The sequence below is a fragment of the Cornus florida genome, unplaced genomic scaffold (assembly GCF_030987335.1).
Source record: "Cornus florida cultivar Cherokee Brave unplaced genomic scaffold, ASM3098733v1 CherokeeBrave_3.0.0_Hap2_Chr06, whole genome shotgun sequence".
NCBI classification, from domain to species: domain Eukaryota; kingdom Viridiplantae; phylum Streptophyta; class Magnoliopsida; order Cornales; family Cornaceae; genus Cornus; species Cornus florida.
This window is the reverse complement of record NW_026775576.1, coordinates 26,599,195-26,614,419: the sequence shown is the minus strand read 5'-3', so window position 1 is coordinate 26,614,419 and position 15,225 is coordinate 26,599,195. Positions and strand designations below refer to the sequence as shown.

General features: G+C 31.5%; 1 protein-coding gene across 1 annotated transcript; it reads right to left on the bottom strand.

Moving 5' to 3' along the window:
- Window positions 1-11,713: 11,713 nt before the first annotated feature.
- LOC132314820 (uncharacterized) lies at window positions 11,714-12,849 on the bottom strand. The gene has a single exon (XM_059813629.1). The coding sequence runs from the start codon at window positions 12,813-12,815 to the stop codon at window positions 12,045-12,047; it is 771 nt and encodes a 256-aa protein (XP_059669612.1). The 5' UTR covers window positions 12,816-12,849; the 3' UTR covers window positions 11,714-12,044.
- Between the last annotated feature and the right edge of the window lie 2,376 nt (window positions 12,850-15,225).

Genomic DNA, 15,225 nt, shown 5'->3' with positions numbered 1-15,225 from the left:
TAAATAAATAAAATATAGCATCATAACCAAAATAACTTATAACTGACCAATAACATCATATATATATATATATATATATATATAACCAATTTCAAATCATTGTTTTATACAAAAATTAACCATATACAGATTTCAAAGTACATGATCCACACTTTATATCTTTACTTAACCAAAATAAAACAAAAATTCTTCATATCTTCTTACCCTATTTTAGTCTCTCTCTTCCATATATGCAACTTCCTCATGACCCATACAAAAAATATAGCGGCAACAAAAAAAGTAACGGCAACCACAATCCCGCAATCCTAACTTTGACCTACAAAGATGTAATAGTTGAAGTAAGAGAATGTAAAGCAAGTTGTAAAGTTGCCAAAATTAAACCAAGCAAAGCAAGCATTATAATAAAGGTACGTTGAAAGATCTACTCTTCATATTAACTCAATATCTTGAGTCATACATCCCGTTACCAAAAGAAATCATTTGAGTAATGACCAACAAAAGTAATTTGACAATAACAAAAGTTCAAAATTGAATTGAGATTCCAACCAGATTAATGAAAATGCCCTCATACAATTCATTTCAAAGAAATTGACTTACAATTAAAGAGTTTAGCCTTCATTCCTAAGGGGTGAGTATCAATTAAGAAAAATAAATAAAAATTTTGCATGACACTTATTTTGAGACGAAGGGAGTAATATTTTTATTCAATACAATTATTATGGTAGCAATGCATGTTAGCCTAATTATTTATTCTACATCGGGTAGTTGCCTTCTATTTTCGATAGATTTAATTAGCCTCAATCAATTTAGCAATCCATGATAACTTCAATAAAAACATGATCGAGTTAGGAATTTATTTCCGAAGAGGCATATTAAACAAGATAAAGTAAATTGTTTTCAACTAACATACATGACGTTAATAGTGCAACAGAACAAAATGTTGATCATACATTCTGATTGTTTTGACAGCAATTATTGCTTGGTGCTGGAGACAACATTACATAACTTCTTTTGTAGAAACTAAATTGCCCAGGTAACATTACTTGTTTTCTTACCTTTTTCGTTTTTTAGTTTGTATACATTTGCTGCACTATGTGTTTTGATTCTTAATATTTGTGTATAAAAATATAATCTACATTGCTTGGTCAATTTATATATTTTAATCTCTCTGTCATTGTGGAAACTTAATTCCCCAGGTAATATTACTTGGTTTCTTTTTTGAATGATTTAGTTTGTATATGTTTGCTTCACTATATGTTTTAATTCTTCATATTTGTGGATAGAAATATAATATATATTACTTAGTCAATATATTTTGATCTATTTACTAAAATCAAGTTTATTCTATTCTGGATCTCAAAACTTATACAGAGATACACTAAGCAGGATAACACCAAGTAGTGGCCTTTGAGGAAGAACTGGGCCTGGGCTTTTACTATTACCCCTTAGCTGGGAATATCATGCCCTGGCTACCTAGCCAATTAACTTTCATTAAACTGGCCAAGAAGGCAAGAACAGAGATACACCTAAAAGGAGGATCACTTACAAAGAACATTGATCCTATAAGACTACAAGTATTAGATAAACATATTGAACTCAATAAATATAGGCTACTTGACTTAAATAAAGACCAGTACCTTCAACTTGGTACCCAATTTTTCCTTAGACCAGGCCAATTCTATCCTAATAAATCCACATACTTATGACTATAACATGAGGAATTATACGTAAGAGTGTTTTGGATTTCTATATTCAGACAAATTCTATCCTAAATAGCCTGCAAAGTTTATAATTTTATATAGGAAACAGCTACTTTGGTCTTTTATGATGATCCACGATTAGTTGAAGCAAGGAATTTGTTAACATATACAAAATTCCATTATTCAGGAGTGATATCTAGTGTTCTAGAACTGAGTTACTACATAGGTAAATTAAGTATGATGTGTTTCTTCTATATGGTAAATTCAATCATGTACACTAATTAAAAAAAAAAAAATGGTCACTTAAGGCACGTGACCCCCTATACACCGCAAAATTGGTCACTTAAGGCACGTGACCCCTGTACACCGTAAAATTGGTCACTTAAAGGCACGTCACCCCTGAGTATGTATATAAAAAGCATAAAAAATGTGCAATCATAAAAGAAATGCGTCACTTACAAATTTTGATGTACTTGATAGGCCATGCAATTGAAAATCCTCTAACAAATGCGTCTTTCAAATCAAAGCGACGAATTTTAGGCCTATATAAGGGCACACTGGAATCAATGACGTCAGTGATCCATACTCTCCAACAGTCGGAACCAAGTGGAGCAGAACCTATGAGAGAATTTGGATCCATTGAATCAATCTCACCCTTGGCGAGAATTGATTTTGTCCAATGAAAATGCAATAGCTCACAACACTTGCCGACCAAATCTTCAGAAGGTAAGACTTGACGTGAAGCAATGGGAGAGGACTGGTTGTTAGCATTCTGTCCAAAGCACAATAATGAAAAAAAAACAAAAAAAGAAAAAAAAAAAGAAAAAGAAAAAGAAAAAGAAAGAAAGAAAGAGAGTAAATAATGCTTCTCATAATAAGTGTTATAATTAGATATTACATAAAAACTATAAGCAATATCATATTATTTCCCGTGTAATTACTATTAGTCGGTTTATAAAGAACAAAATTGCATACAAACTATAACTAGTATTATATTGATACCCATTTAATTACTATTAGTCAGTTTCAATTACTATTGTATTTGGTTAGTTGACCCATTCCTTTAGTTAATTTGTATTCTGAGTGCTAATCCAGCCAACTTCACCAGTTAAGGCCACAAACTTGCCTAACAAAAAGGAATAAATAAATCTACACTTTCACACAAAATATTCATTATATGATTTCTTTGGCATTTAAATTCAGATAAGCATGTTACACGATTTACTTCTGTTAAATCCAGAAACACAAGCTATTCATCGCTGAAATCACATCTATTTTCTATTGGGGAGGCTGAAATGATTTGCCCTAAAAATATTTATATTGAATAATTGAAGAAATGACTTACCTATATAAGGGCCTTCAGCTTGTTCAAGACTCAAGTTCAACCCAAATTTACCAATTAGCCTTTCAAATCCTGCAAAAGGAGATCCTTTTTCAGTCATTATCTTCACAAATATTTATAACTAAAATTCATAAAATAATAAAAAATGATCATAAAAAATTTCACTAAATAGGATTTAGTTTGCAAAACAAGCATTACAGACCTTAATTAATTGATTTAGAAAAAAAAAAAAAAAAAAAAAAAAAAAAAAAAAAAAAAAAAAAAAATTAAAACAAAACCCATACATACAAGTTAGCAGTTGTAGAGAGAGGGGCTTGAGTGTTGAGAGACAAGGGGCCAGCGGCTGAAGAGATAGATAAACTGAATTATATGGATTTTGAACTTCTGATTCTTGTAGATTTTGTAGTTTGCAGTTGCACAGAGAGAGAGAGAGAGGGAAAGTTCAGAGTCGAGAACGAGAATAGAGATTGAGGCGATTGGGGAGGCAGAAATGATTTGCCCTAAAAATATTTATATTGAATAATTAAAGAAATGACTTACCAGTATAAGGGCCTTTAGCTTGTTCAGGACTTAAGGTCAACCCAAATTTACCAATTAGTTTTTCAAATCTTGCAAAGGAAGATCCTGTTTCAGTCATTATCTTCACAAACATTTATAACTAAAATTCATAAAATAATAAAAAAAAGATCGTAAAAAAATTTCACCAAATAGGATTTAGTTTGTAAAACAAGAATTACAGACCTTGATTAATTGATTTAGAAAAAAAAATATTAAAACAAAACCTATACATACAAGTTAGCAATTGCATAGAGAGGGCTTGAGAGTTGAGAGACAGCGCGTCAGAGGCTGAAGCTTGCGAAGGACGAACCCAAACTGGAACAGTGGGCGATGGAAACTGAAGGATATGGGTTTTGATTTTTTAAACAATCTGAAATGATATGCCAATATGGGTTCTGATTCTTGTAAATTTTATAGTTTGCAGTTGTAGAGATAAAGAGAGGGCAAGTTCAGAGTTGAGAACGAGAATAGAGATGGAGGCTATTGGGGAGGCTGAAATGATTTGCCCTAAAATTGTTTGTGTATGGTCTCTACGTGTTTGTAGTTACAAAGGCTAAAGCTTGAGAACGACGAACCCGAACTGGAACAGTGGGCGATGGAAACTGAAGGATATTGGTTTTGATTTTTTGAACAATCTGGAATGATATGCTGATATGGGTTCTAATTCTTGCAGATTTTGTAGTTTGCAGTTGCAGAAACAGAGAGAGGGCAAGTTCAGAGTTGAGAACGAGAATAGAGATGGAGGTGATTGGGGAGGCTGAAATGATTTGTCCTAAAACTGTATATGTGTAGTCTATACGTGTGTGAGTATATATATTTTTGTATATAAAATATATTTTTTTAATTTTTTTTAAGAAACTAGCGGGAATAAGACCCGCATAGCCGAGTGAAACTAAATTCACTTTCTACCACGGTGCAGGCACTGTGGTAGAATAAATTACTACCATGGTTTTCCATTAACCGTTGTAGAAAGAGCGTGAAATAAATTTACTTTCTACCACGGTTATTTTATAACCGTGGTAAAAAAAAATATAATTACTACCAGGGTTTTCCATTAACCGTGGTGAAATAAATTCACTTTCTACCTATAACCGTGGTAAAAAATATATTTACTACCATGGTTTTCCATTAACCGTGGTAGAAAGGATATTCTACCATGGTTTTAAAATAACCGTGGTAAAAAAAATATACTTTCTACCACGGTTATTTTAAAACCGTGATAGAAAGGTCTTCTACCACAATTATTTTAAAACCGTGGTAGAAAGTGTGTGGTAAAAAACTATTTTTCTTATAATGACAGAAGTCAATGAACGATAGATCCCTAGAGACACTTGAACCTGAAGTGCTCTGATACCACCTGTGATACCCCTCAAATCTGAGACATGGGTTGATCAGGCCCAAGTCCAAAACCAAGAGAAATATCAAACAATTAAGGTAATAAACAAGAATAGAATACAGAAGATAAAGAAGAATAAATAATAAAGCTGAAAAGAAACTAAATAATAATTCCTCCATTTAATCCAATAAAATAAATCCTCCATATACCATCTAAATCCTCTGATACCAGTAACCATCTAAATTATAACTCGGGAATCCATCATGTGGACCCCGAATAAAATCCCAATAGACATAACTAAAATAAAGAAATCCAAGGACTAAACATAAAGAAGAATCCTACATAGAAGAGTGAAGTAAACTGTTTCTGCTCAGTATGAACAATCTCTAAGTCTGGAATTGACGAACACTTGAAAAATAATAGTGGGTCAGGACCACGAACAAGTTCTGCTATACTACATTCCAAACAGAGATCCGATACACGTATACATCCTAGTCAACTCAACAATAACTACATAATCCATATATATATATTGTTACACACTAAAGGATTGTCACAGAACTATAAGGCGGCCTCAACCTGAATAGCAGGCAACATGCAAAATGTACATATAATAGGCATGAGTACCATGATCTACCAGGGCACACAACTATCTACTATATCCAGTTATACATCCCCAAACAATATACACTCCGTAACCACTAATCCTAAGACCCAAACTCATATCATGGCACATATCCATATATATAAATCTGATCCATAACAAAAGTAAACTATCCACCATATTCTTTCAATGGCATGTCATCCCAACTGGTTCCATGTCTGACACGAATATGTAAGACTTAACTTATTAGTTAATCCATCCCTAGTATGCCCCCCTTATCTTGACGATGGTGCATTAAATCCATAATCCAACAATTGATGCAATATATAAAATTATAAATCAAATAATCCAGAAATAGCATGATATAAATTTTACAAATATTTCTTGCATAAATTTAAGCAATAATGACAATTTAAATAGCATGTAATTAACTCACATCACAAGTAATTAACCTACACCTCAATTAAATTATATACATCCTCCTAAGCATGATTAAAATCATTTAAACATCTATTATACTTGTTATAACAATTAACATAAGTATAAACACGCCGTCAACAACATGTAAGTTATTTAAAAACCCATCATGTCCAATTCCTTAGCATTTTAGAGTATAATATGCATTCTAGAACACTTACCAAGCCCAATTAATCATTTAAAAATGATAAAAAATAATAATAATAATAATAATTTAAAATAAATTCTGGGCAAACAGGACATAAAACCAGCTCTCAGCCTAACTGAGTCAACTCCTTCACAGAAGGAGTCAAAAGGAGTCGACTCGGTTACCAACCGAGTCGGCTCGTTCCCCTAATCCAGTCGACTCAGTTGCAACTGAGTGGACTCGTTATTGTTGCTAGCAATCTTCTTCATCTCCAATAACCTTTGTTTTTCTCCGTTCTCCTCCGTTAAGGGTCCTAATTGACTGTACAAAGTCCTAAATGATCCCCAACAATTATTTTAAATCATTATGCATAATTTAAACTTATTAAAAACAAGTTTCATGTATCAAAGATCCAATTCAAACAACCATATACACGTACATATAAACACTGTAATTAATCCTTTTAACCATGCATACATGGTCAATTTTACTGTTTATTAATCCTAAAATCGTCCTATGCATGTATAGAACACATTATCTAAGGGAAAGAGATAGAAGAAGAACTTGCCTTAAGGTTCGGATTGAAAACCTTCTCTTTTTCTTCTTCTTTGCTTTTCCGGCGACCCTTGGGTTGCTTTCGAAACTCTCTGCTGCTCAGTCTTAACCCACGAGCAACCTCCTTCCTTCTCTCCTTGGTTTAGCCTAGCTTTTTTAGACAATCCTCATTCTTCCTCTCTTAGTTTCTCTCTAAACTCTTTCCCTCCTCTAATACGTGAATAGGGTTTTGTAACCCTTTGGCAGACCCAATGCTAATATATATATATATATACACACACTAAATCCTAATCCCTTCCCAAATCTAATTTCCTTAATGAATAAGAAAAGAAACAGGAAAAGAATAAAAATAGAAAAATATAAACTATATGTATAGCTCAGTTAACGTGATAACATATATATATATATATATATATATATATATATATATATGTATAGCTCAGTTAACATGATAACATATATATATATCCATATATATATATGTTATCACGTTAACTGAGCTATACATATATGTATATAGTTATATGTTATCACGTTAACTGAGCTATACATATATGTATATAGTTATATGTTATCACGTTAACTGAGCTATACATATATGTATAGCTCAGTTAACGTGATAACATATAACTATATACATATATGTATAGCTCAGTTAACGTGATAACATATATATATATATATATATATATATATATATATATATATACTGACTAATCCTAATATTAATTATACTATTACTATTAATAATACAAATAATAATAATAATAAAACTATCCTTATATACATATATACCCATATATCTATATATATGTATATATATATGTTATCACGTTAACTGAGCTATACATATATGTATATAGTTATATGTTATCACGTTAACTGAGCTATACATATATGTATATAGTTATATGTTATCACGTTAACTGAGCTATACATATATGTATATAGTTATATGTTATCACGTTAACTGAGCTATACATATATGTATAGCTCAGTTAACGTGATAACATATAACTATATACATATATATAGATATATATGTTATCACGTTAACTGAGCTATACATATATGTATATAGTTATATGTTATCACGTTAACTGAGCTATACATATATATATATATATATATATATATATATATATATATATATATGTTATCACGTTAACTGAGCTATACATATATGTATATAGTTATATGTTATCACGTTAACTGAGCTATACATATATGTATAGCTCAGTTAACGTGATAACATATAACTATATACATATATGTATAGCTCAGTTAACGTGATAACATATATATATACATATATATAGATATATGGGTATATATGTATATAAGGATAGTTTTATTATTATTATTATTATTATTATTTGTATTATTAATAGTAATAGTATAATTAATATTAGGATTAGTCAGTATATATATATATACAATTATCTATGGGTAAATATCCATACCCATAAAGACTCCTATCGAAGTAATCCATGCAACCCAATTGATTGATCCATTACTACTATATAAATCCATCACTTTTTAAAATAAAATAAAATGAACATTTAATTCATTTACTCCTGACAATTAAAATACAAATAACTACACATCATATAAGCAAGTAAAATCATACAAATATATTAAATTAAAATACCCCATTTAAGCACACAATCAATTTAAACAAATAATTCAATTAAAACTCATAAACAATTAGTCACGTAATCAAATAATAAAATAAAAATGCAATAAAATAATTAAATAAATCCCGAGACTGTCTTTTTAAAATTACCCACCCTCCCTAACAAAAAAGAATTCCGTCCTCGAAATTCGCCATTACCTTATTCCATAATTTCTGAAAACTATGAGCGAATTATATCCTCCCGTTCCCAAATAGACTTTGCCTCATTATGATGGCTCCACTAGACACGCACAAGTGGTATGACCTTGTTACGAAGAATCTGATCTCTATGGTCTATAATACGACACGATGGTTCCACATATATTGCATCCGGCTAAAACTCAATCTCACCAACATCAATATGCTGATAACGATCCTCATCTCGCAGAAATTTCTGCAACATGGAAACATGAAAGACATTGTGGACACAATGTAAATGGTCTAGAAGTGCTAACCGATAAGCTACAGCTCTAACTCGATCCGTAATCATAAAAGGACCGACAAAACATGGTGACAACTTCCCTTTCTTCCCAAAGCGCATTACTCCCTTCATTAGAGACACTTCGAGTGGAACATGATCTCCAACCTGAAAATCTAATGCACGAGTACAACAATCTACATAACTCTTCTCCCTACTCTAGGCAGTGCACATAAGATCCCTAATAAGAGCGATCTTCTCAGAGGTATTCTTAATAAACTCAGAACCCAAAAATCTGCTCTCGCCAGCCTCCATCCAACAAACAGGAGATCTACATGGTCGGCTATATAATGCCTCAAACGATGCCATACCAATAGTCTTCTGAAAGCTATTATTATATGCAAACTCCATGAGTGACAAATAATCCTCCCAGTGGCCCTTAAAGTCGAGGACACAAGAACGAAGCATATTTTTATTAACTCTCTCGGTTTGTCCATCAGTCTGAGGATGATAAGCAGTGCTAAGATGCAACTCTGTACCCAAAGCATGCTAAAAACTCTTCCAGAATCCTAACATAAAGCTCGAATCCTTATCAGATATAATGGATAACAGTATGCTATGTAATTTCACAATCTCTGTAATGTAAAGTCTCGCAAACTGTTCGAAGTGAAATCAGTGCGAATAGGCAAGTGGGAGAATGTAAGAACTTTTAGGCTTCTATTGATGAACGTTATGAAAACCCGGATTCATGATTGAGATCATATATATGATTACCGGATACCCTATTGAGGTGATTATAAATTATTGGGTTATGGTATACCTTAGTCATATATAATCATGCGTTATGAGATATGGATAAGGATATAAATGTATATAATAAATATTAGCATTATATACGGTTACCTATAATGCGCTAAACATAACCCGCGGTACATTGGGTTTGTTGTGATCTGATAAAGATCCCTTGATGAGAGGGATTTTATAATATATTTTATATTTATTGTTTAGTCCTCACTCTCACATGGTGTGCTTACATTTGGTTAGTCTTGCCCCATTGAATAGACTCGTGAGTTTAGTGCATAAGGTGGAAGATCATGCAAAACGTTCATTTGTAGATCTTTTGGATCTTGTTCATTGTTTTACTTCTTACTGGTTGTTCTGCTTTCTTGCCACACATTGCGTAATGGCTTCTGCAAGTATTTATCGTTATTCGCTGTTAATTATTATTTTGTGTTTTAAGCATGCGTATATGGCTTTCTAAATAAGTTTGTACAAATATGCCAAAACTCAATGTTAGGTGATGACTCCATAAAATCTCTCATTTGGTCTTCTTTTCACATTAACCCCATATCCAAAAATCTCAAGTCTGTAGGCACCTCGCCGCAAAAATAGGCTCATGATTTTTTCCGTTACACGACAGCTGGCCTCCATATGGGGGATAAAGCTCAAGTGGGTTTACGAAGGGAAAATTTTGGGCATGACAATCTCCTCTACCTCATAAAATGAAAGATTCAAGTCTTCATAAAAATAAATAGGTGTGAGCTAGTTTCTTGTCAGGAAAAAAAAAATAAAAAAATGAGGTACTTTAGAACCTTATCTAAGCATCCCCCTCCCCCTCTTTCTCTTCACAAGCATACGCACTCCATTTGATTTATCAAGCCTTTCATATTCCCATGAAGAAGCCCTTCATATTCCAAATTTAACCAGCCTTATGTAGTATAAGACATAATTCTATTGATTACTTAAAATATTTAGGGATAATTATAAAAGCATGAAGTTTTAGAGACAAACTTTCAAATTCATGGAGTCAAAGTCAACTATTTTCAAAGTCATTGAATTTTTTGAAAGTTTAACGTGAATATAAAAAAACATTGTCATTTATAGAAACTACACTTACTAATTTCAAGTATCACTTTTGAGCATGTACGTAACACTTTTGTACATGTAAGTACCACTTTGTGTACAAAAGTGCTACTCTTGTGCACGTATATACTATTTTTTGTGCAAACCAGGTCATCAAAATAGTCTCCTCAAAAAAGGTACACGCGTGTTTTTAGTAATTGTTTGCATAAGAGTGCTACCTCTGTGCAACATGTTCATGAAATAGAATGAAGATTTACTTAAGATGGATGTTTGGAGTGAGTACAATAGATAGGATTACTACCGAGTGTGAGAGAGAGAGAAAAAAGAGTGATTGTCATTTTATGAAAATGAGAGTAGACTTAGATGGTATCGGAATATATAACAAACACTTATAAACGTGACGCTAAAAAGAAATAGAACAGTTTACATTAAAGGTAAGAGGCAAAGAGGATGACCAAAATTATTGTAAAATAAAGTTATTTAGAAATAATTTTAAAAATTAAATATTAGAAATGACATGACTTGTAATAAAAAATAAAAAAAGAAAAGGACAAAGAGAAAGAGAAAATAATGTTGCCGTTAATAAGGGATTAAGGCTAGAATTGTGGCAATGATCACGACTTTCAAAAGTGTCTTCAACTTCAACAAACATAATCCTATATGGACCAGACCTTTACTTTAAAATTAGGCCAAACCATTTTCTTGATACTATTTAGATCCTTCCCAAAGTTGAATTGATCATTGCTAATGCTTCATTGTGCTTAGGCTTGAGATTCCCACTAAGTATTTAAGAAGTTCAAATCTTATTTCATTCTGATACAGTGAAAAATCAGTGGTTTCCAGTCCTATGTTCCATTAATGGAAGATATTACATATCTGTTTATTTATTTATTAAGTTCAAATTAGAATTTGATAGAATTGAACAAAGAAAGGGGTATATAACGAATAAAAATATGATCATTTATTATTGAAATAAAACTTTAAAAGGCTATTTTTATGTCCTACAAATTGATACTTGAAAATGTGAAATGTCCTCCTTTATTCAATGACTATCAATAAATAAATAAAAGTATTAATCAGATTTGATAGGTTTTATATTTTTAATAAGCAATAAGAGTGATATCCGACGCCTAACCTACTTTTAGAGGTCATGAATCATGATGTACAAATTAGACCATAAACATCACTGTTGATTACTAAATAGTACCAGCAGGTTTAATTAATTAAATTTCAAGGCCATTAATTCTTTATTCACAGATTACAAATTTATGGACGGAAACCACAAGACTGAATTGGCCTAAGAAAAATGCAGAACTCAACCTAAAACAAAAATGGGTCATACAAGTTAATAATAGAAAACAAAAATAAATTCTACTAAGATGATGTCATTTATCTTAATGTAGATGCAACAGTATGAGCCCAAAACCTAAGATGATCTTTCATGTCCATTTCATTTCTGAGATCTGGAATGACCCAATTCATCAGAGGTTTCTCTAGCTTTCTTTGGTCCAAGTCATCCATTTCATCCCATGCCTCAGAAAGATAGGGTCTTGAAACTGCAGATTCATCAATGGCCCTTCCAGTTTCTTCTTCTTCTTCATCACCACCACCACCACCACCACCACCACTATGATCAACTTTTCTCCCCAATCTCTGCAACCCGGGAATGATGGAAACCAAATTTGAATCTTTGTCTTCTTCAGAGAACACGAAACCCAAATCCATGAACCCTTTTAGCTCCTCAAACTCGAGTTCTGACAAGCTCTTACTAACACCCTTTTTTCTTCTTCTTCTTCTTCTTCTATCATTCACTGATATCTTCTTAATGGGTACCTCAATCTCTTCTTGTTTGGCAACAGGGTTGAAGAATTCTTCGACTTCTTTCCCGGAATGTATCGTTTGGAGCTTCAGCGTGAGGACCGAGTTTGGAGAGAGAGAGCCTGAGCTGAAGCTGTCATGGGAGCTCAAACAGTACTGGTCACTGAGAGATCGAACGTGGAGGGTTTGGATGCGAGAGAGCTTTGGCTTTTCAGGCTCTTCGTGAATTTGGAGAATCGGGTTTGAGTCTGGGATTGAAAGTGGTGGTTTTATAGTAAAGATTTCGAATTCGAACCAGTAATAATCAAAGAGCTTCAGCACTTGTTCTTGATCAGCTGCCATTGGTATTGTCGGTAATGGAACAGAAGTTTTTGGAGACTTGGAATGTGGTTACCGTTTGATGAAGAATAGCTTCACCATATATAGTGGCTAAATTACTTTATTGCCCCTTAGTCTATGCCTTTATTGCATTTATTACTCAAGTTCTTCTCAAAAAACATATATATATATATAACTATAAAAGTATATGTGTGCATCAGTGCATGTCAAACCCAATTGAACTTTGGAAGTTTTGATGTGAAAGTGGTTGGGCATTCATATCAATTGTTGGGAGCGCAACTTTATCAAATAGAGCTACACTTTTTACGCTGAATTGATATATATATATATATATATATATATATATATATATATATGGTGAGAATTGGAGTGTTCAAAATATTGCCAAGATTTACAGGTAGCTCAATATTTAAAAAAAGAAAAAATTAATAATAGTATTAACCCTCTAATTTTAACTCATTCAAACAAACTCAATATCTAAACCACAACAATCACTAAGCCAAAATATAGAGAACTCCTAAATTCCTAATCTTGCACAAATTAAAGAGTTTACTCCATCTCTCTCTCTCAAAACTAATCCTATTTTTTTAAAAATTTCTCAATTCTTTAATCTTTCGATCCTTAATTTCTCCTTATTTAATATTAGCCCTATTAACAATTCCTAAATTCGCCCTTGCACATAAATAAGGTAAACCTTAAATTATATCTATGGCCTTGAATTCAAAAAAATTGTTTGCACCTATTCAAATGTTTTTTTTTTTTTTTTCCCAAAAGGTACAACCTAAATGCTAGTGATAAATTTGCTCAAAATTCAAATGAAGGAAACTTTTTAATCTACTCTATATATGAAATATCAAAAGATTATTTGGGCTAGTATTTTGAATTACATTCATCTAGACTAAAAGATAATGATGACAATTTTATATACGGCATCACATAGCAAGTGTCAATGTTTTCTTTTTTAGAATGTTTTAAAATAAGTCGGCACTTTTTTATATTCCAAGAGTTTCAACTCCTCTGAACCGTCCTAATAAGTTTTAAAATCTTTTCAAATCAATAAAGTAAGTATTCAAATTTTGTAAAATATATGGGGGCAACATTTAATAGCAACATCGTAATGCATGCCCGTGTGCGTCGCTTTTGTTTGTTTTTAAATGAAAGGAAAAAGTGATGGAATTCTATATCATGGTATTATTATTAAATTAAGTAATGTAATAATCCTAAAACAATGAAAAGTATAAATGATTTATTAATTTCTTTTTGACCTGTTTTAAAGCCTTCTCTCCGACTAAAATAAGAAAAAGAAATCATAAATGTTAGCAATGTGTCATAAATTAATACGTACTCTAAACCGCTCAGAAGAGTTTTTAAATGAAGGTTAATAATGTTAGATAATTAAATATGGTATTTACAATAGAAAGAAAATTAAATAAATGATAAAACTTGTCTATTTACATTAAAAGGAGAATTAAATAAATGATAAAACTCGTTTACTCATTGGGTGAGTAGGTGAATTTTTAAAGTAGTCTAATCATAAATACATAAATAATTTATAATTACAAAATTTAAAAATTAATAAATAAAGATATTAAAGTGACTAAATTTATTTCAAAAAAAAAATTATAATTATGAATTATTTGTGTATTTGTAATAAAAAAAATTTAATATTTTAATATTTTCTTTCTTCAAACTTTATGAATGAAGCGTATCGACAAACCATAGCCAAAAGTGGCTTTCGCTATCACCTTTGATAGATTTATGTCAAAATATCTATCCTAATTCCCGAACCTATCTCTGAATCTTAAAAATAATGGTTGCCATACAACTCCTACTCTTCTTTACTGGCTTAGGTTACTGAATACGGACTCGTAGCAGAGTTAGGTACATCAACGATAAGTAGAAATAACTGACTTAGTAATGAATAAGTAAGTCTTGTCATTAAAAAAATGTTCTGATTATACATATGGTAGAAAATTCATATTTTTAACAACATTATATCTTTTTATCTTTACCTTTCAAGGCTTTCATGGTTAAATGTATTTTTATATGGGAGAATAGAAGAGATCAAAAGTTCGGCAAGATTGATAAAATTCACTATTCTAAATGAGTTGATTGTTTCTTATCTTGAGGAACTTGTACCATCTACGTGGGTGTTAGGACCATTTTTGTTACTAGACGTTTCTAATCTTTGGCTTCAGAAATTTTCAGCTAATCAAGAGTGTGTTTTAAATTGTGAGAATTCGACTTTTTAAGATTTTAATATTTATTTTTATAATTTTTAATTGTTAAAATTGGTGATTAGTGATATTGGGTCTTTGATTTGTGATATTTGTAAATTGACGAGTATGCTGTGCAATGGAAGGAAGTCATTTGTATAATTATATATATATATATATATATATATATATATATG

Coding starts and splice junctions, on each gene's coding strand:
- LOC132314820 (XM_059813629.1), bottom strand. CDS start 12,815: ATGGCAGCTGATCAAGAACAAGTGCTGAAGCTCTTTGATTATTACTGG.